Here is a 26,343-nt window from a genome sequence, read left to right as displayed (position 1 = left end):
TCTCTACTCTCTCCCCAGGGAGCTACAAATCTGCTGTTGAATGAAGATCATAGAATTGTAGGACTGGAAGGGACCTCAAGATGTTTTCTTGTTCAGTCCCCTGCACTCATGGCAGGACTAAGTATTATCTAGACTATCCCTCACACGTGCTTGTCCAACCTACTGTTAAAAATCTTGACTGACAGAGATTCCACAACCTCCCTGGGCAACTTATTCCAGTGCTTAACTACCCTGACAATTAGCAAGTTTTTCCTAATGTCCAACCTAAACCTCGCTTGCTGCAATTTAAGCCCATTTCTTGTCCTATACTTAGAGGTTAAGAAGCACAATTTTTCTCCCTCCTCCTTGTGACAGACTTTTATGTACTTGAAAACTGTTATCATGTCCCCTCTCAGTCTTCTCTTCTCCAGACTAAATAAATCCAATTTATTCAATCTATCCTCATAGGTCATGTTTTCTAGACCTTTAATAATTTTTGTTACTGTTCTCTGGACTTCCTTCCATTTCTCCACATCTTTCCTGAAATGTGGTGCCCAGAACTGGACACAATACTCCAGTGAGATCTCCTCTCTAGCACACTCATGCAAGAGCAGGCATAATTTAGCCTTAAATCTTGATAAGCTCAGAATAATTATTCAGCATAACAGAAACAAAAAAAGGAAGGAAAAGTGATATTATTAACATACTATGGAATTGTACTACAGAACAGTGAATCAAAGCCTGCCCTACACAATGATGACTTTTTGTGAAAAAAATAACAAATCTTGTTCATCAACTATTGATTGCTTAGTATATGAAAAGGAAAACTGTTTAGCTGTTGCTTTATTTCTAATAGGTACAGTTTTGTGGAATGGCTACTTTTCACTTTTGCGAGTGTTCATTAACTTTAGCATTGATCCTGCAAACAATTACAGACATGTTTAACTTTAGGCATGTGAGTAGTCCTACTAAAATAATCTCTGCAATTCCCATTATTTCTAAATGGAGAAAACATTATTCCAGACCCCAGTTGCTTTTTTATATTAATTATAGCCATTTGTATTACAATAGCACCTATGTGCCCCAATCAGGGACTAGAATCCCATTGGGCTAGGTACTACACACACCAGAAAGACTATCTCTACCCCAATACTCATTGTTTCATTAAATTAGTGCAACTTTTAAATTATTTTCTGAACCTATAAAACTACTCACACTGATAATACTTTAGCTTTTTCTGAATAGGGTTTATCTGAATAGGATCTTACCTTGAGAACTGGACTTTGTTCTGTCATAATCATCACTGAGAAGCTTTCCTGAATGCCAGTGTCGAATTTCATCAAATTCTTTTTGTTTAATAAGAGAAGTAACAGCAGAGTCATCACTAACAACAAAAGACACAACATTGATAATGTATACTATTTATAATATAATTAATTATTTTCAAAAATAAAGGTTTTAAAATACATGTCACATCAGTAGGTTGTTGGCCTGATAGAACCTACATGGAATAATATAAAACTATGAAAATGCCATTGTAAAAGTATAAAATATTTAGAGTCTATAGGTAAAATCCCAGCCCTGGTGAAGTTAAGGAAAAATTCCCAATGACTTCAGTGGGGCCAGGATTTCACTCTGTAGTTCCAATTAAGCAAAGATACATAACCATTTGCTTACTTTAATCAACAACTGAATACTTACCTTAGAAAACATCTGGGGTGATGTCATATCCCTCTTATGTGAGAAATTCACTTCAGTGCCATAGTGCTACACAAATTGTTACACACCACCTAACTGGCTCTTTCCCATCCCAGGTGGTCTCAGGGACTGTCTATATTTAGAAAATGTTCCCGTTGTTGCTAACTCTGATTTAAAAGGACTGATTTTTCTAGCAAGGGAGTCCAGGTATGGACATGATTTTGGCAGCTGACTTGGTCTACAGTACCTTCTTGGGAGCAAGTCTAATCGACAAGCTAAGGCTCCCAGTGTGATTCACATTGGCAATCTGATTTGGCACTCTTTGAACCTAGGCTGAATTCAGTAGGTGTCTCGGGTGGTCAGAGAATGGAGGATTGTGGTCCTGTTACACGCAACATTGTTTGTTGTTTGGAGAGTTGTTTGGAGGGGCATTGTTTGTTGTTTGGAGAGTTTTGAGGGGGTTAATGTACAGACTGCTATATATTATATATATTATAGCAGAGAAGGCAGTTCAAAGAAATGTGTCTTGTACTTGGAGTGGAAGGTGATGAGGTTTCTGATGGTCCTTAGTTCCTGTGGAAATTCATTCCATAGTTTCAGCTCAGTCCCTGAGAAAGCTCCATCTTCTGCACAAACAAGCTGAACCCTTATCGTAGAAAGTTCCATTATGCCTCAGAGCAGAATTGTTGATCGTGGTCTTCATTCAGGAGATTTTGGGTATGTGTTATAAACTGATGGGTGGGAGGGTGAGTGGGTGTGCGTGAGAGAGAGAGACATACATGAAACCCACACGTACATGTTTATGAGAGAACAGCACCCAAGAAATCCTGTAATATATAGAAATGCCACTACAGACTACTCTGTTTTTCCAATATGTTTTTGTTTGTTTGCTTTTACATTTTAATGATACTGTTTTTACTTCTTAACTTCCTACATTTTTAATTAATATTTTGAAAATGTTCCCTGGGTTGTTTGATACCAAATTATGAAAACAAAAATAGTCATCATCACAATGAAAATTCCTAGAATATGACAAAACCACGATACACAATGATTTAATCTTATATATATTCAGAAAAAAAATTAAAAAAGTAAAACAGACACATACCTTTTTAAAAATGGTAGGCTACTTAAAATATCTCCAGTAAATTCATCCAACACCATAGATGTCATGGGTATCAGCCCTAGATTAGGAATATTCTTGGATTCTATTCAATTTGAAAATAAAAGACAGTGCTTCAAAAGTCTGCTACAGTAACATATTTACAGCAACATGTTAGAATAATGTTCAAATGCAATTTCAGTAAAGCAAAGTCACAAAGCCCTTCATTCAAGAGAAAGCAACACTAAAACAAGCCTCTACTGATAGCTCAGATTTAGTGAATAAACTATCCAGGCAGAGTTTTGATTTATATTATTCCTCCGTGAAACTGGCTAACAGAGGGTTCTGTAATGCACAGAACTAATTCCTTGTAGCCAAAATTTTCAAACCTAAGAATTAGACTTTTAAATCCATACTTAGGCTCCCAAATAAAAGTGGCCTGGTTTGCAATGGGAGTTGTAGATGCTCATCACCTTTGAAAATCAAGCCTCTTTGTTCTGCTTAGCATCTTGGGCTACTTTTATGTAGGAGCCTAATTTTAGCCACTCAGGTTTGAAAATTTTGGCCTCTGTCATTTACTCTCTTGCTTGACTGAGCACAGAGGGAAACAGCAGACTGTGTCACTTATAATGATCAGTAAAAATTATAAGGGACTTTATACTAGGAAAGGCAAAAGAAAAACTGAAACTTAACCAGAAGAACAGTTCTCTTAATTTACTTAATATAGCATTGAAGTAGGCTGTCCTCTCCCCACTTGTAGTAATTTATTTATGTTGCTTCTGTCTTATTTGCTGCGACACATGCAATGTAACTAATGTAATTATAGGTGGAATTAATTACCTGTTGTTTTCCAAATTAATTTCTCACAGTGTTTCTTTCAATTCATATTTATTTTCCTTTCTTGCTAGGTTTTTTAATATTTACCAAGATTCTTATCCTGACTTATAGCTGCATCTAATTGTGGTGGTATTATGATTTCCAAAGGTGAAAAAGTGAATGAGAATGTGTGCATTCCTCTCTGACCATTCTTTTATGTACCCTTCTTATTACCATACTTAAAATAATAAATAATATGAACAGGACTATGTCCTTTAGTTATTATTCTGGGTAGAGCATGGCACACAATGTCACACAGACCTCCCTTGTAAACAAAAGGAATACAGCCATCATACCGGTAGGGGTGGTGATGGCCAGGAGCCCCAGGCCTTTTTAAATCGCTCAGTTGGGCTGCAGGCTCCTATGCACATGCGAGGTGGTGCTAGCAGCTGCAAAGGCAGCCAAGTGGGCAAGTGGAAGCCCTGGCCGTGCTGGAAGAGCGCACCTAGCAGTGAAGCCAGCAGCTCGCTGGGCACCAGCAGCACAGCCGGCAACAGCTCGAAAACTGCGTGAAATGCGTGAAAACTTCAGTCATCCATTTCCAGGGGAACCATTGACCATTCTGCCCTGGGGGTCAGCAGGCCTGAATGTGAGTGAGCTATCCCAAGGAAAAAACAGTGACGATAAAGCACATTACTTTTATAGCAAGGTAAACTACAATAACAAAATCATGGAAATGGGCTGGGAAGAGTCTCAAGAGATCAGGTTAGGTCAGCACTACACCTCCCCCTTCTCTCACCTAGTTTACCTCACAGTAAAGCTAAAGTACCTTATCTTCATTGTGTTTTTACATTGGCATGGCTCATATGAATTAGTTACTCTGAGGTAAGAAACACACATTTTTTTAAGTAGTGAAGACAAGGTTTAGCTACAGTGATCCTCAGTGTATCTCCTAATTGTAGAATACTGAGAACTATCTCTCCAGCTTCTATTTCCTGACTGATGAAACTAAAGATAGATACAAAACTAGCTGCAGGTAAATTGACATATTTTACTACTTCTTCTGTTCATGAGGGGTTTGCAGTCATCCTGCAATTTTCTTGATTGCATAGGACTGAACAACACTTTGCAAGTTCATTAATTAGGGGCAGGTCATTGTGAATATCCAGAATGATTAGATTTGTTAGTTGGTTTTGTTTGGATACGTGGGTCATATGATATTTTTTCTCCCTGTTGAAGGGCAGCTTCCCCACTCCAGTAAACAGGGGTTAAAAGCAGCCCTGGAGAGAGCTGTGGCTGGGAAAAGGTAGGCTGATTGGGAAAGCAGCCAAGGCTGTGGCCAGCTTAATTAGCACCCAGCTGGCCCTTATAAGAGGGCTATGGACCAGAAGCTGTGAGAGTCTCTCTCTGGCTCGAAAGAGAGAAAGACTGGGCTGGGCTGCCTGGGAGCTGAGAAGAGTACCTGAGGTGCAGCAATGCTGGGGAAGGGCAGAGGGAGCTGGGGAGCTCCAGCCTAGTAAAACTCCAGGCTGCAGGCCTTGAATAGGACCTATGAAAAGGTACTGGGGCTGCAGAGAGGCAGCCCAGCGATAGGCAAAGGCAGCAGGTCCTAACCCCCTTGCTGATGATGAGTGGTTTACAGACTGGAGTCTCCCCCAGTGAGCGGTGGCTAGATGATGACTGGCAGTCGCCACTGAGGCAAGGTGGGGATAGAGGGTGGGGGTTCCCAGGGAGGGGAGACCCAGAGTGGGGGTACTGCTGGGGCAGAGCCCCAAGAAAGAAGGGCACTGGGGTCTGGGAGGGACATGAGGGCCAGTGGCAGGTGAGACACTGGTCTGCAGAGGGTGCTCTGGGCTGGAAGATCTAATTCCCAGGATGACTAGTAGGAGGTGCTGTGCCAATGAGTTGTCACCCCGCCACAGTCCATCTAATTGAATGGGCCTAGTTCTTAAAATGTTTCTTGTGTGACTATTTCTTTACTAATTCAGTTTTTTTGAAATCACCATTTTCACAGACATGACAGTTAACATGATTGCTAGTTAACCAATTTGCTAGAACATTTGTGGGAGGTGAATTCAAAAAGGGTCTGTCCAGTCAAAACAAATTCATTTAAAAATCCCAATCAGTTTTTTCAAGTATTTTCCCAGCTATGTATGAAACCCTCCATACTAGTTGCCTCTGATGAAATGTAGGCAAGAGTTTGGTCAACTCAATAGCTCCTATTAAAGGAGGAATATTTTAAAAGATTGTTGTTTCAACTAAGCAGTAAGATTTCTTCAAAATATGTCAAAAGATTAAGCAGACTGTTCTGTTCATGGAGGAATCACATATTTTCTGCAGAATAGAGCCTTAATAAATAAAATTTTAAAATCATGAGTTAAAATAATAACATAGTATAACTTTGAAGATTGTTACTATGGTACCTTTAGTTGATGAAGATCTCTTTTCAAGAAAATATACAGATGTTCTCCTCAGAGGCAAAGACTTTCCATCATCATCCTTTCCAGCTAGTTTTGATATGATACTCCACAGATGTTCATACTCTCTCTTAATTTTTTCCCCCATATCCAAGCTTAGCCCTAAGATGGAATGTAAACTGGAAACTGATATTTTGCTAGAAAATATTTATTTTATAACTAGCTTTCTTGAATTTTTTGCACACTTCAATATAAGAGTGGCAGAATTGAGGACCTTTGTAAATACAGTACAAGACACAACATCAAAGTGACAAAAGTGACAACACAGTTATGTCTGTTACAGAATAATAACAGTGGGTCAGATACCAACTTGAAATACACATTCACACAAGCCTTGTGTTCAAGCATTTAGAAGTAAGCAGGGCTACTTCCCCACTTATTTCTTCCCTGAACCAGGCAGGAGGGAGTGGACAAGCAGGAGAGCAGAATGGATGGAAGCAGCTGAAGCAGTGTAGGAGGCTGGGAATAGGGGTAAGGACAGGTAGTTTACTGCTGATATAGGCAATAGTAATCTTCTACCCCACCCACTTATCTACCTGAGGAATGGGGAAGAATCGGGAGGAATTGTGACAATGGTGTCTCTGTATGTCGTAGTGCATCCCAAGGATGCTCTTACATAGGTCAAGCTTGCTCAGGTATATGCCTAATGTCAGAATCTAATATTAATTAATGTGACATGAACTGCTGAGTGTTTTATTGTTAGAGTAAAATCTAGATTAGGTTTAAAAATAATAAGTGAAGAAACAAATATGAATGTAGTACCTTGCTCATTTTCTACTTCATAGTAATATGCAACATTCTTCCACAAAAGATCATCACTTAAATCAGACAAGTGAGTGAAATCCACTTTCCACAGCTTTTCTGTTGTCAGGTGTTTCAGAAGAAAGAATTCACAACCTTTATGCTAAAAGGAAAAAATACACTAGATTAACTTCTGTGCAAGGTATCAATACTCAACACAAAGAAAACCCTTTTTTCCCCTTAAGATTTTGGCTCCAGTATCAGATGCTGAATGCACCTTGAAGTTTTTTCTTAATTACGCAGCTTGATTTTTTCGTGACCATTAAGGTCTGAATATTTGTTAAACAAATCCATACACTTAGACCATTTGGAGAAAAAGTGTAAAGCAGACTGGTAGGAAAGAAGCACAGATTCAGAAAAGTTAAATGGAATGGTGATAGGTCACTATTACACCTGACAGGAAAGTGCATTGTAAGCTCTAAATGGTAACTTTTATTATAAAAACTCCAGTGCCATTTTGAGAAGATAAGGCATTGATGAGACAGTAGTGAAACACTGGCCATAACATACTGAAGGGCATGATTCTGTCCCTTTATTCATGTTGAGTAGCACTTTTCTCCCAAAAAGTATCATTGGTTTCAATTGAACTATTCAGGCAGTAATTGCATTACTCAACATAGCTAAAGATGGTGAAATTGGGTCTTAAATTTGCAAAAGGTGCTTGTACAGTAAAAACACAATAGACTGAAATATAAGAACTATAATGCAGAAGTCAACAACTTTGATTGGATAAGGAACTTTTTAGGTCAATGGGACAGTCTTCATCTTTACTTGTTACAGCATTCTTTTCCATTCGTTCCTGAACTGCTGCATAGTTTCGCTGTGTTAAGTAATTGCTGTGCTCCACTAAAGAGTTGTCTGTATTTTGACAGTAAATGAAGGAATCTTAAGTGCATGTCTGACTCTTGAAGGGACATTGTGAGTCTAGTGCAGGGGCAGGCAAACTTTTTGGCCTGAGGGCTGCATCCGGTTTCCAAAATTGTATGGAGGGCCGGTTAGGGGAGGCTGTGCCTCCTCAAACAGCCAGGCATGGCCTGGCCCCCGCCCCCTATCTAACCCCCCACACACTTCTTGCCCCCTGACACTCCCCCCCAGGACTCTTGCCCTATCCACCACCACCCCATTCCCTGTCCCCTAACATCCCCCAGAACCCCTGCCCTTGACTGCCCCCTGCCATCCCTTCCAACCCCCACTCTCATTCCTGACTGTCCCCCGGGAACCCTGCCCCCATTCAACCCCCCTGTTCTCCGCTCTCTGACCACCCCAATCCCTATCCACACTCCCGATCCCTGATCACCACCCCGAACAAAAGGTTAAATGGTCTGACCTCATCTTCTATTAGAAAATGTAGACTTGCAAAGGGAGTGATTTAAAAATTAAATATGCTCATCCTAAGTCTTAGGACACAAAGGTTTGCACTTGTGATAGTGATTATTGTAATATATAGTATGCTAAAACCACTTTAAAAGGTAGCCAATCCTTTATTTTAAAAGCCATATTTGGGCAGGATCTCTGAAGGTATTTAAGAACCTGAATCTCAGATTTAGGAGTCTAAATCTCAGGTTTAAATGCCTAAGTCCCAGTTTTGGCTCCCGTGTGATCCACAAAATTCCCACTGAACCCTGTAGGTGCCTAAACTGACTTGGTGCAGAGTACAAGTTCCCTATGTTCCTGCCTCTGGGCGTGTGCACTGTGGATAAATATTTCAACCAACCTTGGGCCAGAGAGCAAAAGAAAGACTCTGTAGGACAGGGGCTTAAGCATTCACTTGGGAGGTGGGAGACTCTATGACACTAAAGTCTTGTGTCCACTTATCGGGGATTGACGCATAGCAATTGATCCACCAGGGGTCGATTTAGTGGGTCTAGTCGACCGCTGATCACCCTCTCATCAACTCCAGTACTTCACCGGAATGAGAAGCATAAGGTAAGTTGACAAGAGCGTTCCTCCCGTTGACTCAGCGCGGTGTAGACACTGCAATAAGTTGATCTAAGGTGTGTTGACTCCAGCTACGTTATTCACATAGCTGAAGTTGAGTAACTTAGGTCAACTTAGTCCCATAGTGTAGACCTGCCCTCAAGTGTTACAACACCTAAGTCCCTTCACGGATCCCACCCTTTGTGTCTATTGTTAATAAATAAAAACTAAAAGTACAAAAAATGATAATGCAATGCCTACCATTTGTATAAATGTGAAAGCTTGCTTAGTCCAATGGTAACTGATTAATCTAACCTGAGCACGTTGTGAAAGAGGTAAATGGAAAAGAAAAACCACACTCAGGCAATACATCCTGATTAGGTCTTCAGCCTCTTCTGGTATTATTTCCCTACTCTTCTCCTGTATAAACACAAACAAAAAGTATCATGCCTACATGCAACCTATTTTGCAATTCATATTTTGAAAGGAGCTTCAATCTGACCTTCCATTTTGCATCTGCTATTTTGCAGACATAACTACAGATATAGAATTGATCTTTTAGACAAGAGGTGGGGAACCTTTTTTCTATCAGGGGCCAATGACCTACAGAAATAATCAGTTGCAGGCCACACACAGCCCCACAAGGGGGGGTGGAGACTAGGCGCTGCCCCCCATAGAAGTGTGGCTCCAGCCCCATGGGGATGGGGGCACACAGAGGCTCGAGGCTTTTGCATCTACAACATTGTCTCAAATTATTTGTGCCTCAAACTGAGAGCAAAATACAAGGCCAACTCTATAGCTCTGGTCAATATTTGTTAAAGCCGGAGGTATAAAAGACCATGTTATATATAAATAAAGGTTTATCTACACATAACATATCTAACACAAGCAAGGACATGAAAAATTAAGAAATCTAACTCTCTGCTCCTCTACCAGGAGATACTGACTTCACCAGTAGCACAACCAGCATACACCATAAATTGCACATTGTTACCTTAACTCTGCCCCATGAGAATGCCAGACTTCAAGAAACTCTTACCCCAGATGTATACATTGGGCACAGTTAAGGTTGCCATGACTGGTGTGTAATATAGAGTGCTCAGGGTAACAGTACTACTAACCTCAAATGTTCAAAAATCAAGACCCCCAAAATCATGAGATTGGCAGAAAAACCTTCAAATTGTTAGATACAAGTAAATATTCGGTTCTTCTAATTTGCTTTCTAGTTTTGGAGCCTTCAGGCTGCACTTTGGTCTCATTTTTAAATCTTTCTCTGCAACCATGAGGGCTAGAAAATCACCTTGCATTGAAAGAAAGCTGAGATACTCTCATAATCACTCGTCTTCAAAAGTTGGGACTTTAAGTGAAACATCAGATATAATCAGAATCATGATAAAATTGTGAGATTTGGCAACACTGGGTTATTAAATGCCCTGACTCATTCCATTTAAACTTTAAAAAGGCATATATAATGGCACAGAGCTCCACCTTATGTATGAAACAAAACATTCTAATCTGTATTTGCAATAACTTCAGATATATTCATTTCTATGTATGTCAATTGCTGCTTTTCTGGAAATGATTTGTGTTCTACTGACAGGCTTTTATGTAAAAATATTTTGTAATAATGGTTTATAGGAGTAGATGGATAACACACTGAACATATGCCATAGGTAAAATGCATACCTCTAAAATATCACACCTGTCAAGGTGAGGGAAGGAAAAGAAACAAGCAAGAGTTTGCGCTAACTGAAAATCCTACCTGTTTTCGAATGGTAGCCTGGTGTTTCTTTTGTAACCTACTGTACATTCTCAGTCCCAGTGCACATGAGACAATGCAGACAATATGTCGAATATCAGATATTTCTGGCCAAATATGCTTGAGCTGGGATAATGTCTCACAAACCTGGTGGTATGAAATATATAATTAAATATATGAGGAGGATTTTAAAGGAAGAGTTTTCTCTTTTTAAAAATATAATAGGCAGATAAGCCAACAGGGACCAAAATCACATGAATGAAATATTTAGTCACAGGTCTATGGAAATAAGAATGACCTCTCCCTGTAGAAGTGAATGATGACTTGCCAGCACCTTGCAGTATTGCGATCTACATTATACAAATTACACATCACAACATGGCAGGGGAGAGGTTAGAGGAGTGTAATAAATAAACAAGGGAAGAAGGAGAAGAAATAATCTTGGAAATGCATTTTTCTTTTTATTTGAATTGTTGTCTAATTATTCTGCTCAGGTACAAGAATAAGGAGTTGCAAATGGAAGAGGGATTTGGATTTGGTCTTAGCCAAAACAAGGGAATTTAAAGGAAGAGAGGAAAAGGAAAGGCATTTGGTATACATAAATGAGGGAGACTTCTAGGTGTTGGGAAATCTTGATTTAATCATTTGATTTTAAGGCCTGACCTCTAGAAGTGCTGTGCCCTGGAAAATTTATTGAATCGTAATCACTGATCAGATGATTATATTATCCATCCCGATCCAAATGCCATTGAAGTCAATGGGAGTCATTTCTCTGACTTTAATAGTCTTTGGATCAGGCACTAATCCTGCAGACACTTATCCATGTGCTTAACTTTGAGCAAAGTTATTAACATACTTTAGTATTTAAAAGATCAGTACCTATATTTGTAGTCTATCCTCCAGATAAAAAGGGAATCAAACATATTCATTAGCAATAATGTATCATTCAGGAAATGCACGTGTGCAAAATAAGATACATGTAGTATTTAAGAATAAACAAAAGATATGCCAATCACCATAAAAAAGGAATTTTTACTAAAAATACAATTCAACAATACTACATATTAGTTTTAGAATAGGGCAGATCTGAAGATATAAAATACATTTAATATCGAAGCTGATAAGGGGATCTACTTAGATCTTTTGCTTAACATAACTATGCGCATTTTAATACTTTCCAGTTTATATTTTTAAAGTGGAACCCTCACAAAGGATTTTCAGCTTTCCATTTTTTACTTTTTTTTCAAATTACAACATTCATAAGACATTTTCCAAAATTATATATGTTCAATATGAACTAAAACTAATGGAGGATTTTGGTAAGAATTCTTTCAAGTTTTTAACTGAAGTAAAAAAAATGAAGTACCTCTTTTTTCATGTCCTTCACACCTGAATGTCCAGACAGAGAAAGTAATGCTGCTGTACTGGATTCCTGCAAGTCTTTAACTAGTGTTTGGAAAACACACTGAATCTCTTCTTGATGCTTAAAAAAAATATAGTTTATTTTTTAAATCAAGCTTTTTATCTTCTAAATTCAGCCATTTTATTTTTAAATGTGTATACTATTAGAATATTATGATAATTGCCATGTATTTAAATGTATATACTATTAGAATATATCATAATATTCGATATTATTTGGTAAATTGGTACTAATGTGTGTATTTTTCCATTTTAGCCTTTTTGAATGAATATATATATATTTTAGGTCATTCAAAAAGGCTAAAATAGAAAATACATACATTAATACCAATTTACCAAATAATATCGAATATTATGATATATTCTAATAGTATATACATTTAAATACATGGCAATTATCATAATATTCTAATATATATATATTAGGTCATTCAAAAAGGCTAAAATGGAAGATACACACATTAATACCAGTTTGGAGAACTGATACAGTTCCTCCAAAAAAAAACCATTATAATGTGTACATATTATAGAACTCAATATTCAGAGCAGAGAATATTGTGATGAATTTCATCTTGTCTGTTCATATATTTTCTGTGAAGAGACCGTGATATTCTTGAGTATATTTGTTAAAAATTATGAGAGGATTAATTTATGCTAATATTTTTTGGCCTGTAGCTCATGAGCGAGCAGTTTGCTGTGAAGAAAGCACAATCCTTGCCCCCCCAGCTCACAATCTAAACCCAAAGAGCAGGCTGGGGGAAACAGCACCACAAATTTAGCTAACAAAGATACATGAATTCCCAAACTATTCCTCAAGTATGGTATTGTCTATCAGCAAGTTTTGTACAGGCATTTCAACCAATTGGTCTCTCAGGCTACGTCCAGACTACCCGCCGTATCGGCGGGTTAAAATCAATATATCGATTCCCGAGCGCGCTTATATCGATTCTGGAACTCCATCAACCCCAACGGAGTTCCGGAATCAACAGGGAGAGCCGCGAACATCGATCTCGCGCGGTGAGGACGGGTGAGTAATCCGATCTTAGATATTCGACTTCAGCTACGTTATTCACGTAGCTGAAGTTGCGTATCTAAGATCGATTTCCCCCCCATAGTGTGGACCAGCCCTCAGAGGGGCTTAAATGTGGAGAGGGTAGAGCTCAAAAAGGGATTTGCATACTTATGGGGCATTACATAAATAAAGGCAGCTTTCTGTACAGAATGTAGAGGTTCTGCCCCAGCCTACAGCTCCTCACTTGCCAACTGCCACTCTACCAGTCAGCTTCCTTGCTTTGCCTTTTCCATTTCTCTAGATTCCTCCTACTGCCCACCACTTGCCACTCACACATTGTCTCCTTTTCAATGCCTTCCCACACAGTGCCCCCTACTCCAAGAAAATCCTCATTGAACCTATATGCAACACAGCTTCTTCAATACCGCTCAAAACTTGCAGCCCCCAACCCAATCCCACAAACTACAAAGTATTTAATTAATTAATTAATATTAATGCAAAAACAGAAAAAAATAATAACTTGGAAGTAACATGACAAACCCCATTCCATTTTAGCTATGCCATAATCTACTCATGCACTCATTTTTCCTTGTTTGATATTTATTTAATGCCATGTTCTGTGTGCATACTCAACTTAGTCCCTGTCCCAGAGAGTTTACAGTCTATATCTAAGTCAATTTCTCATTACACTGCTGTAAGTTTTCAGATATAGAAAAGATAGATAGTTCTCAAAGTCATTTTCTGGCAAGATCTTCTACACTGCTTAAATATTAAATTTCTCTATTACATATCAGTAAAGACGTCATATATTGTTTACCTGAGAGAAAAATTCCTTGTGCCTGTACATGCCATGGATGTGATAGCCATAAACTCTGATAAAATCTGATTCTTGTCCAGAAGTAAGGACAACATTGATTCTTTTTGACAAGGCATGAATGATAAATAAATTGAGAAAGCTTGTCTGTAGTTTAGTCAGTCCATCATCAGAGATTATTATAAAATATGGGTAGCTTTCTTGCAGGAAAGATTGCCACTTCCCTTCTAAAAAGTTGGAAAATTCAGTGTGAATGACAGCATCAGTATTGTGCTGAAGATGGAGAATCAGTGCAGTACGTAAGGACAGAAGAGTCGGATGCCTGAAATATGCATGCTCTGCATCCTGTAAAAAGAATGAAGTAAAATCATATTTTATACAGATTAACAATTTCAATTAGCTGCAACTAGAGTATAAACATGTTAATTCTTAGTAATGACATATTTTGTATGTATATCTTCGTAGTACCTCTTTGGAGCTATTACTTTGAATTAACAGGACATGAAAATAATACTTTACATTATGTAATTTTAATAACTTCCAAATAAGACAATAATTTAAATTGGGGGGCCAGCCCTGCTAACCTTTAGCCACATGAATAGTCTTATTGGATCAATCATGCTCTCATTTACATTGGTGTAAATCCATAGAATCTCCATTGACTTCAGCACAGCTGTGGAGTTACTCTGGATTTACACCAGTACCACTGAGAGCTGTATATGTTCAAGGTTATTTGTGTGTATAAGCGTTGGCAGGATCAGTTTCTAAACAGAAAACGTAAGGAGACATTAGAAGATTCTGCTGGCATAAAGAGTGGAAGCAAAAGCTTGTGCGCCAGATTCTTGGCTGTGCCTAGTTAGCAACTGGTACAACTGGGGATTTATGTGTGAGTGTTTTGGGCCAGTTCCTCAGTCTGGGATTACACATACCAGGGTTGTTCTGGGGATCACCAGAGTGCAAGGACTTCTTGGTCACACACTCTTTCCACTGGGAACATGCCCTGCACCATGGATCAAGTGCAGATGCCAAAACAAGAGCCTCTAGAACAGTGGTTTTCAACCAGGGGTACGCAGAGGTCTTCCAAGGAGTTCATCAGCTCACTTAGATATTTGCCTAGTTTTACAACAAGCTACATAAAAAGTACTAGCTAAGTCAGTACAAACTAAAATTTCATACAATGACTAGTTTATACTGCTCTCTATCCTATACACTGAAATGTAACTGCAATATTTATATTCCAATTGATTTATTTTATAATTATGTGGTAGAAAAGAGAAAGTAAGCAATTTTTCAGTAATAGTGTGCTGTGACACTTCTGTATTTTTGTCTGATTTTGTAAGCAAATAGTTTTTAAGTGAGGTGAAACTTGGGGGTACGCAAGACAAATCAGACTTCTGAAAGGGATACAATTGTCTTGAAAGGTTGAGGGCCTCTGCACTAAAGCAACCCCAAGCCAGGGAGATCCTCCACCAACCTGAATTACAGAGCTTAAATCTGCTTTGCTCCAGGGAGAGTGGTGGAAACCAGACTTCTCAGATTCAAAAAATGGATCCTCTGCATTTTATTCACATTACCAGAATACCAATATATAGGTAGAGACTCAAAGTATCCCCAAAAAGTACATAAATTAGAGTTAGACACACTGTAGTTAAAAACCTAGAAATTGCCAAGTTGGATCAGACCAGTGGCCATTCTAGCTCAGTATCTTATCTTGATGATGTCCAGTGGTAGACGCTTCACTATTTTATTCCTCACCTGATGGGTCTCTTACCACTGTCCATATTCCCTTTTTAATTTACTTTAAAATTGTGTTTGCTCTATAACATAATCTGACATACAGTATTTATGTAAAATTAGAATATTCAGCACTTTTATTTTCTCTGTACAGATGCAAGAAAAAGAGGACATCAATTTCAACTTTTATCCATTTCCATATTGATATTGATTAAAGAAATGAATTATAGATTCACAGTTGGAAGAGTACCTGTGCTACACTCTACAGTTTCTTTTTACCTTAATCTAATTTCATACTACTATGCACACATGATTTTATCAGAGTTGGGGGGAGTAATTTTTTCTAACTTCATAATCAAATCTGAAAGATATTAGGCTGTGTAAAAGAAAGAAGTGAATTTAAAATATCATTAATTTACCATTTAAATGTCTTGATAGAGAAAGAAAAATGTTTTGTTAGTAAATCTATTCAGCAAAAGCATTATTGACACCCTCAAACTACTGAGATCCCAAATATCACCAAGGTTAGCATAAGAACAGCCATACTTGGTCAGACCAGAGATCCATCTAGCCCAGTATCTTGTCTACTGACAGTGGCCAATGCCAGGTGCCCCAGAGGAAATGAACAGAACAGGTAATAATAAAGTGATCCACCCCCTGTCGTCCATTCCCAGCTTATGGCAAACAGATGGTAGGGACACCATCCCTGCCCATCCTGGCTAACAGCCATTGATGGACCTATCCTCCTTAAACTTATATACTGTAGTTCTTTTTTGTTATAATCTTGGCCTTCCCAGCATCCTCTGGCAAGGAGTTCCACAGGCTGACTGTGCATTGTGTGAAAAAAATACTTCCTTTTGTTTGTTTTAAACCTGCTGCCTATTCATTTCATTTGGTGACCCCTAGTTCTTGTGTTATAAGAAGGAGTAAATAACACTTCCTTATTTACTTTCTCTACCAGTCATGATTTTATAGACCTCTATCATATCCCCCCCTTAGTTGTCTCTTTTCCAAGCTGATAAATCCTGGTTTTATTAATCTATCCTAATATGGAAGCCACTCCATACCCCTAATTATTTTTGTTGCCCTTTTCTGTATCTTTTCCAAATCCAATATATCTTTTTTGAATGGGGTGACCACATCTGCACGCAGTATTCAAGATGTGGGCATACCAGGAATTTATATAAAGGCAATATAATGTTTTCTGTCTTATTATTAATCCCTTTCTTAATGATTTCAACATTCAGTTCCCCTTTGGGCTGCCACTGCGCACTGAGTGGATGTTTTCAGAGAACTATCCACAATCATACCAAAATCTCTTTCTTGAGTGGTAACAGCTAATTTAGACCCCATCATTTTATATGTAGAATTGGGATTGGAAAACATAATGTGCTTTACTTTGCATTTATCAACATTTAATTTCATCTGCCATTTTGTTGCCCCGTCACCCAGTTTTGTGAGATTCTTTTGTAGCTCTTTGCAGTCTGCTTGGTACTTAATTAGCTTGAGTAGTTTTGTACCATCTGCAAATTTTGCCACTTCACTGTTTCGCCCTCTTTCCAGATCATTTATGAATATGTTGAATACGATTGGTCTCAGTACAGACTCATGAGGGACACCACTATTTACCTCTCTCCATACTGAAAACTGACAAATTATTCCTTCCATTTGTTTTCTATCTTTTAACCAGTTACCAGTCCATGAGAGGACCTTCCCTCTTATCCCATGACAGCTTACTTAGCTTAAGAGCCTTTGGTGAGGGATATTGTCAAAGGCTTTTTGAAAATCAAAGTACACTATATCCACTGAATCTCCCTTGTCCACATGCTTTCAATTAGGTTTCAATTAGTTTCCAATTTGTCTTAATCTCACAATGTTACTTTTTTGTTGTTGCCATGGGCTGGAAATAGTATGTGGCTCTCAAAAAATGCTTGAAGTAAAAACAAAATTAACACAAGGAACAGAAATGAACAGTAATCCTTGTTCAGTACTATATTCCAAGGTATGTTCCATTTCAACCCATGGATAGCACATAAAACTAAAATTAATCTAAACCAACTCCTTTCTGAAAGAAGCAGGAAAGAAAAAAACAATATTGTGTCACCTAGTGCCAAAAAAAAATCAGCCACATAGATTAATCAGACCCAGAGAGAATACTTGTAGGCCCAAATTCAGAACTCAAACTATCCATGGGTGCTTGCCCATAAAGATGCAACTGACTGAGGACCATAAGATGCAACTAAAGATCCTCCTAAGCCGGATGTATAACATGAACATTTAGTAGCAGGGCTTGGGTAGTACTCTATGTATTTTATCACATACTCCTGTGAACATCTAGGAATTCCCTCCTGGGAATGCAGATGCATTTGTTATGAGTAATTTGCATGAGTACACTCTCAGGCTCACAATAAAACAAAATATCAGGATGGAAGCAAGTCTTTTCAAAGTTTTTCATCAAAGTGAGAAACCAGACTTCCAAAATAGCTAGTACCCTGGTGGTTAGGGTGCCTCATCTGGATGTGGGAAACCCAGGTTCAAGTCTCTCATCTAGAGCAGGGAGTTGAATCTAGGCCTCCCAAATCTAGGTGAGTATGCTAGCCAAATTTGGCTATTCTGGGCTAAGCACACAAGAGCACTTCATCCTGGACCTGGGAAATCTTGCCTGACAAAATTTTCATCAAATCTGGTATATTCAGGCAAAAAAGTTTCAGTTTTGATGAAGTGGCATTTTCTGATAAACTGTTTCCTTGAAAACTTCACAACAAGCTCTAAAACCTACTTTTGCATGGCTAATTGTGTACCTTTTGGAGGAGAAATTGGTTAAAGGTCTGAATTTGGCCTTTATTGTCTTATTGCTTAAAGACTACCAAATGTATTATGAATGAACACTTTTCTCTAGTGAAGAAATATAGTGCAAGAATTCAATCATTCATTGCAAAAATCATGTATTTGTTACCTTGAAGAAAACAATGACGTATTTTGCTCCTTTGTTTGTTAAATCCAGTAGAAAGCGTTCTACCAGGTAAAAGAAATGCAGGTTCTGTCCCGGCAGTAATGTCTGTTCACTTATGCAAGTGATGAACAATGAATCTCCATCAATCAGAAAAAACTCAGACTCAACGTAATCATTGAGTAAGCTGACATACCTGGAACAAAGAATGCATATGGCAACAAACGGTACAATTTAACATCAATGTGGAAATGATACAATGTACTTGAGGAAATGTAAAAAGTAGCAGTTTAAAAAAATCTTAAACAAACACAATGTTCCAGTTCTGTATAAGAAAAATAAGATCAGTAACTCAGTCAAAAACATTGTCTCCTATTAGATTTACAACAACATTTCTATCATCTGCTATAAGGAATGTTTGTGTGTTATGAATTTTCTATGAATTGAATGTTATGAATTTTCCTTGTAAAAAACAGAAAAGGGCATCATCAGCCCTAGAAGTTTTCCAGGCGGTCATCAACTGATTGACTCACATAAAACTAAATAGATAAATAGAAAACTAAATGGTTAATGATTAGGGAGGGATCGCCCAGTGGTTGAAGCATTGCCCTACTGAATCCAGGGTTGTGAGTTCAATCTTCAAAGAAGGCCACTTAGGAATTTGGGGTGAAAATCAGTACTTGGTCCTGCAAGTGAAGGTAGGGGGCTGGACTCAATGACCTTTCAGGATCCCTTCCAGTTCTAGGAGATTGGTATATCTCTAATTATTATTATTAGTGTAGGGTATAACTTAGAAAACTGAACAACACGAGCCATTTACACATAGCTAATATTTGCCGAAAAAAGCACTGTGCCATTCTAAACACATATGTGAAAGCAAAGCTGTCTATCTTCATATGCAAATATAGGATCAGAATATACAGTTTAAATGTCTGCTTCTGAAAACCAGGCTCCCAAAATACAGTTACAAACCATGTCACCAAGATAAATTTAATCTTCATAGGGACCCTTTTTGAAGTGTTCAGCAAAATAGTTGATACATTTTCTTGTACAATGCCAAAACAGTTGGTTTCATCTCTGCTAACTAATGAATCTACCTATTTAAGTTATTTGGATCATATCATAGTCTAGGACCACAGGTCACTGGTATTGTTTGCTACAGTGGTCCATTCTCAAGGGTTGTAATCCCTAGTTGCTTTACAAGTATTGTTTGAGATTACAAATGAATGGATAATGTTGGCAAAGTCTACACCAGAAGAATGCTTGCAGCCTTTGAGCCAGACTTGGATAAAAGGCATTATGTGCCATTGTTGTCAGCTGGGAAGGGAGTATATTAATTAAGCTCTTCACTGATTCCCTATTCAAGGAATTTGCCAGATTGGTTTGCCTCTGGATGATTTTGATTTTTTTCTATTTTTCACTCAGCAAGCAGGTTGTTTCATCAATCATATGACTGGGAACAAAAGCTGGATGAGGATCAGAAGTTCTGTTTTGTGTGAAATTCTGTGATTTCAAAATTTGTTTTCATTCCAGATCATAATAATTTTTTTCCAGATGTCCTTTTAAATACTAATTTTTAAAAAATAATTTTGGGTCAATCAAAACATTTCATTTTGATTTTGACTTTCATTTTATTTTCATATATTTTCATTTGCTATTCGTATTTTGTAATTTTATTTTTGTTATTTTGCATATTGTATATTGTACTTAAGATTTTTTTCTAAACAAAATGTTGTTGAAATTGATATATTCCCACAGAATGTTTCAATTTCAATGACGCCACATCTTCTGGTGGAAAAACATTCAGTTTGAAAATTACCATCTAGCTGTACTTGGAATCATAGTATAATGATTTGTTCGTATAATCTAAGGGAAAGTTTGTAGAATGTTTGTAGATCAGAGATGGAAAAGCTAGGTGCAACCCTTGAACGCAGCCCTTGAACATTTTTCAACACTTTTCAATATGGTATGCAAATTTTGGGTGCCACTATCTAAATGTAGCTGTGTGGACTGAGATAATGTGTGCAGTAGCAATGCCATATTCTAAGTCTTACTGAAATTCTTCTCTTGATTAACAATTTCTCTTTGCATTTTTTTCAGCTCAAGTAATCACCACCATACTTACTCAGCTTTTGGTATGTCATTCAAAATTAAGTCAGATATTTTCTCCAGAAGTCCTATATGTTTGTTTAGTTCTAAAAAAATTAATAAAACATTTTTCTTAGCAATCAGTCACAACAGTTATATGATCAAAGAGTCAGTTTATATCTAATCGCTCTCTCATTCTATTATATTACATGTGAAAAAGCTGTTAAAAGAGCATTATGATTGCAAATCAAGCACTCGGAAGTTAGGAAATGCAAAAATTAAGGTTTTTCATGAGAAAAAATAGCATGTAATCATGTAAGTAAAGACTGTATCATAATGCACATGCACCAGGAGAGGCAACCTTAATTCTGGCATTTCCTATGTCCTGTGAGCTCAATTTTGGAACCTTAATGTTCTCTTAAATATAATTTACTTAGTTTTAAAAAAAACCTGAAAAGCAGAAAGTCCATCATATGGAAACAAACTGATGGGCCATATGTCACCAGCAAAGCTGGGATCTTTAGGTACACAACACAAACCTCTACCACTTGAGTTAATCCAGTAACTGAGCAGTATTAGGCTATTATCTTCTATGTAGACCAAACCAGATACTAAATGGGAATGAGGAACACACTTTGCTAGTGGATTTCACAGTTATTTGCTGAGAGCAGAGGAATGTAGCAACTCAAGAATCTTGGGTTCCATATAGATTCTGGAAGGGAGAGTGCTCTAGTGGGCACACTTCCGTCTTTCCCTATCTACCTTGGCTGTGCTTGCACATATGCCCCTAATATATACCCCCCACAGTCGGTCTCTGCCTCTATTCCCTCACCTACAATCTGTCTCTGCCTATTTCCCCACAGCTCCTTCCCCTCTCCTTGCAGCTTATCTTCACACACACGCACACACACCCCAGATTATAAAACAAGGTATTCTAAGAATTTCTTAACATGTAAAAAAAATGTTTTTCCTAATTTCATTCTCTGAATGGTTGAACTGTTTTTAGCAAAACTTCCAAAAAAAGAGTTCAATTTGAAGTAGGCACCCAGTATAGAAAATTTCAGTCTAAACAATTGAAGCTAGATCCTCCAGTGGCAAGAGGGGGCCATAAAGCTGCATTAATCTGGCATCTGGAGATACACCTATTGTGGATGTGGTTAGACATAAAGCCAGCCTGTTGGCACGTTGGGAGTGTGCCAACAGCAAGATCAGGCATGGCCAGAAAACATTGTGATAAATGATCCTTAGCCAGACATGAGGCTAATACAATTTGCATCATGAATGGAAGCAGATTTAGGGATTGGAGAAGTACAATGGTGGCATACAGGTTGGCCAGACCCAAGAATCATGGTCTGTTTGTAAAGATTTTATATTATTATTATTACTCCCTAACCAGAAGCTGAAGTGTTTGATTAAAATAATCATTCTTGAATCTTAGTTATGTGCGCTACACATCTTATTAGTGTCAAATGAGTGACATAATCTATTTATCGCATCATAATTTAAACGACCAAGTTGAGTGTCAGAGAATGTAAGTTGGTTTCCATTCCACTTCAATAATGGCATAATTATTAGAAGAAAACTTTGTGGAAAATTTCCAAAGAAATGGGAGAGGATTTAGTATTCCTCTGCTTCAAACTGTATCCCATCACATTTAAATATTCTCTTTTTTAAAGTTTGCCTCTACTAAAACCAAATACAGAAGCGAGTAAAATAAACATACTTCTGAACTTTGGTCTAATGTTGAAAAACAGCTAAGGGTCATGCAGTCTAGACTAAGTCTGAGAAATAACCACAGAACTGCAAGATGAGTATTAATCTGTGAAAATGATGAAATCTTGAATGAAGCCTCCTGTCAAAACCACGTAAGCTAGTGATATAATTATGAACAAAAATGAATGTATCTTCTCACCTGGATTTCTGAAATCATAGTTGTCTTGTCTGCTATAATCACTGACCCTTGATACATGCTGTATCTCCTTTTCCCAACAAAACACATTTGAAAAGTCACTGCAGTCACTTTTATTTTCTACTTGATCTTCAAAAGACACACATTTTTTTTCAAGGTTTTGGGCTGTGAGATCTCCACCATCATCATCACTGCCATCTTGAACAGTTCCTCCAGAAGCCATGATGGCTTTATTCTGACTCTTGACACTGTCAGTCTTCAACTTATATATGCTTATTACATGTACTATTAGTCTTCAAAATGCCTTTTAAGAAACATACAGTTCTCTGTAAAGGGAAAGATTATGGGCCTTATTAACTAACTCAATGTCTATAGAATCATTGAAAATTTTGGAAGAAGATAGCTAGTAAAATGCCATGAGCCCAAGTCAACAATATTTATTAATTTACTTCATATATTAAACAAAAGAAAATAATATATTGGACTTATGACAAAGGAAGGAATGTATACATTATAAAAACCTAGATAATTAAACAGAAATAATTGGTTTTTAGATACCAAGTCTGTTATTGCACACTTGTGCTCAACAACTATACAGATCCACTAAAAAAATGACAACATATAATTCACATCAAATCCTCATACTACTTATCTGTAGTGCTGTTTTGCAAGATATAACTGCTTCTCTACTATGTTTTTGTTTACAATTACTCCGGTAGGAATTCTGCACCACTGTGCATGTACAGAATTTATACCCCTCTGCGAATTCCTTTGCTTCCCTGCAGAAAAATGACTTTCTGACAGGGAAGCAATGGGAAGTCACAAGAGCAGTCATGCGACCCTCCCCAGTAGTATGTTTTCAGTTCCCAGGGCAGTTGGCAGAGAGGTAAATCACTGTGGGGCAGGGAGCGGGATTGGGGAGACCCAACTTGTGGCTCCTACCCATGCACTGGAGTCAGCTGCTAGTCCCAGCTGGGCTGTGGAGGACAGGACTTACTCTTCCCCTGCACGGCATCCAGGGCCAGGTCAGACCCACCCTCTGATTTTTTCCCCAGCTACAGGAAGCTCTGCAAACTCCTCCCTTCCCTGCTTCCTGCACCCATTGCTCCTCAGCTGCAGGGGGAGGGATTCGTGTACAGGGAGATGCTCCCCCCCCTGCCGTGCATCCAGCCCCCCTCAAATTCAGACCCTCCTGCCGAGCCTTACCCGCTCCCCCGCACTCAGAATCCTCCCACACACACACACAAGCCCCACTCCTCCAGCACTTGGACCACCCCAATGAACCACCCACATCCAGATCCTCACCCCACTGAACCCCACTCCCCCAGCATCTGGACCCTCCACTGAACCCCCATACTCAGACCACCCCACTGAGCCCTGGCCCCCTTCATCAGGACACCCCTGCAGAGTCCTATTACTGTTGTACCCAGAACTCCCCAACAAGCCTCTGTGCATCCAGAACTCCCCCAGATCCCCCACTGAGCTGCCCGCAACCAGATTGCCCCACTCAGAGCCCTCTCAAGCCACACCTGAATCCCCACACACTAAGCCCCTCCACACTTGGACCCTACTTTGCTGAGCCTGCCTGCCCACACTTGGTGCACCTGGCACAGAGGGGGAGGGCCCTGAAGTGTTTCTGAGGCAGGCTCAGTCCTTGTGCCCTGTCAGGTGCAACCTCACTGCTGAGTCTATGTTCTGGGGGGGAGCTGCACAGTGATCTCCCACCTCCTTGCAGCCAGTGGCCTGTGCCCCCCCAATGCCATGCTGGAGTGTCCACATTTTAGAATTTTGCAGAATTTTAAAATATTGTGTGCAGAATTTTTAATTTTTTGGTGCAGAATTTTTAATTTTTTGGTGCAGAATTTTACTTTTTTGGTGCAGGATTAACTAATCAAACCACCACCTGGAAATAAAAAAAACTAGTCAGCAGAGAATGTTGCAAGATCCTTTAAATTCCTGTGTAACAGATTCCAAGACAGTGGCCCCAAATGACACTTATTGGAAGTGATTTTAAAACATATTTTGATTTTCAAAACACTACTTTTTTTTAATTCACATGATTCCTCCAAGTTCCAAGAGCTCGTAGGATCCCTGGTTTTCACTTTACTCCTCCTGCTTCATAATTCTACCTCCATTATTCCAATCCTGAAATTCATTCCCTTCATCTGCCAGTTATGCAGTATTTTTATAATGGGGACTCAGATATCCACTAATGACAAAGAGAAGAAATTCAAATTAATTTGCACTGGGGACCTAAGACTTTGAGTTTCTCTTTCAGTGTCACTGATATCCTCAGGCTTCTGTGTTTTTTATGAAGACATTTGCCAAAATCTCTCCTGCTTCTGACTTCACATGAACTACCCTAAACCCAAGAGATTGCAATGCCACCATTTTTAAGGCCAGAATATAATAAACTACAGTGCCAGAATATAAATATTGGTTTCATGTGTTCAGGCAGCTCAGTATATCAAATGAAGAATTTACCATTTTTCTGCTTCCAATAAACTAAAAATCAGAATTATTTGCATCCTGCAAGAACAGAATCCAGGATAGAAGCAAGGAAAGTGTGTTACTGATGATTTTTATCCCTGATGGGTGTTAACATTTGGACCACATTTTCTACATTTGCTTACAGCCTTCAGATAAAAACCAGAAAAAGTTACCCTTTTGTTACTATCCTGATTTTATAGGATTATAAACAGAAGCTAAATATAGCCTAAAATTTATCAGGATCTCCTTTAAGGTAACCTGGTACACCTGCTTCATAAAGTACAGTTTCTGGCACCTAGAAGAAAACATACTACATACATACTACATTACTATGTTTCATAGAATCCAACAAGAATTTATGCCATAACCAGACTCAAGAAATTAATCATAGACATTTGAAATATTCTGGGTGGCTCAAAGCAAATTCAGTGCTGCTTTAGAATGAAACTATAATAAATATGCTAAATTGTGGGGGCAGCTGTCCCTGAACCAGTATTGAATATATATATAAGAGTGGGATTAATAATTAGAATAAATAATTGATATCATTTCTGATGCCATAAGTGTGCATACCACTGTTCAGACAACCCTCTCCCTCCCCAAACCTAGTACAATCTAGAGAACAAATTCTCCTTTCACTTTCATCTGTACTGACATAACTCGACTTGCACCAGGTGGAATTAAGGGACCTAGGGGATGGGGCAATTAAAGATAGGGCTCAAAATAACTTGTTCTGCTCAGTAGGAAATTGGCTGCGGCTTTTAGACAGCAAGAATCCAAGGGCTTTGGAGGGACTTGCAAACACACACACACTCTGCTACTACCCTTCACCCCACATCCTGACTTTCTCACTGCCACCCCTGTAAGCCCCGTGCCCCTCAAGAGACCCCTGCAGGGGCAGCTCACATCCCCTCCAATCCGTGCGCCGTCCCTGCTCGCGCCCCAAAGAAGCGAAGAGCATCCCAGTCCCTCGCTGCCACGGGCTTTCCTGGTCGAAGCCGCCAGCTCCGCGCCCCCTAGAGCAGCAGCGGCACTGGAGAAGGCAGGAGATGCTCCGCTCTGTAGACTGTACCTGGCCAGAGGGGGAAACCAGCGGGAAGAGCACCTGGGAACAAGTGCTGCTCCCGCTGCTGCTGGTGAGTTTATGATCGGACAAGAAGGAGTGGGAGGTGCCTCCCTGCTGTCATGGGTAAGTTTCGATTCTCAGAAAACACGTAACAGTGATTTCTTTTTATTCACTGCAGGAGGGGAGCCGGTGTGTGAACTCAGGACCAGAGCCGCACCCCTTTACTGCTGATACTCTGACCTACTGGAGATAAGGCTGCACTGAGGGCTAATGCACACAGGTTTATATTGCTATAACTATGCTGGTTTA

General features: G+C 38.8%; 2 protein-coding genes across 2 annotated transcripts in view; one reads left to right on the top strand and one right to left on the bottom strand.

Annotated features, from left to right (window-relative positions):
* The window catches only part of LOC115651919 (serine-rich adhesin for platelets-like), a 111,496-nt gene extending 90,873 nt beyond the window's left edge, over window positions 1–20,623 (top strand). The window contains exon 10 of the mRNA XM_030563216.1: window positions 20,582–20,623. Within this exon, the coding sequence (XP_030419076.1) occupies window positions 20,582–20,590 (9 nt within the window). The 3' untranslated portion in view covers window positions 20,591–20,623. The remainder of the gene's footprint in view (window positions 1–20,581) is intronic.
* Window positions 1–26,115, bottom strand: part of DDX60 (DExD/H-box helicase 60) — a 71,596-nt gene extending 45,481 nt beyond the window's left edge. The window contains exons 1-12 of the mRNA XM_030563215.1: window positions 26,041–26,115; window positions 22,482–22,804; window positions 20,607–20,676; window positions 18,488–18,677; window positions 13,801–14,142; window positions 11,916–12,032; window positions 10,553–10,696; window positions 9,106–9,210; window positions 6,835–6,976; window positions 6,019–6,174; window positions 2,786–2,885; window positions 1,248–1,363 (exon numbers count right to left, since the gene is read on the bottom strand). Coding sequence (XP_030419075.1) covers window positions 1,248–1,363; window positions 2,786–2,885; window positions 6,019–6,174; window positions 6,835–6,976; window positions 9,106–9,210; window positions 10,553–10,696; window positions 11,916–12,032; window positions 13,801–14,142; window positions 18,488–18,677; window positions 20,607–20,676; window positions 22,482–22,701 — 1,702 coding nt within the window. The 5' untranslated portion in view covers window positions 22,702–22,804; window positions 26,041–26,115. The remainder of the gene's footprint in view (window positions 1–1,247; window positions 1,364–2,785; window positions 2,886–6,018; window positions 6,175–6,834; window positions 6,977–9,105; window positions 9,211–10,552; window positions 10,697–11,915; window positions 12,033–13,800; window positions 14,143–18,487; window positions 18,678–20,606; window positions 20,677–22,481; window positions 22,805–26,040) is intronic.
* Between the last annotated feature and the right edge of the window lie 228 nt (window positions 26,116–26,343).

The sequence above is a fragment of the Gopherus evgoodei genome, chromosome 5 (genome assembly GCF_007399415.2).
Source record: "Gopherus evgoodei ecotype Sinaloan lineage chromosome 5, rGopEvg1_v1.p, whole genome shotgun sequence".
Classification (NCBI taxonomy): Eukaryota; Metazoa; Chordata; order Testudines; family Testudinidae; genus Gopherus; species Gopherus evgoodei.
Note: the sequence above shows the minus strand (reverse complement) of the source record. Positions and strands in the feature narration are given on the sequence as shown.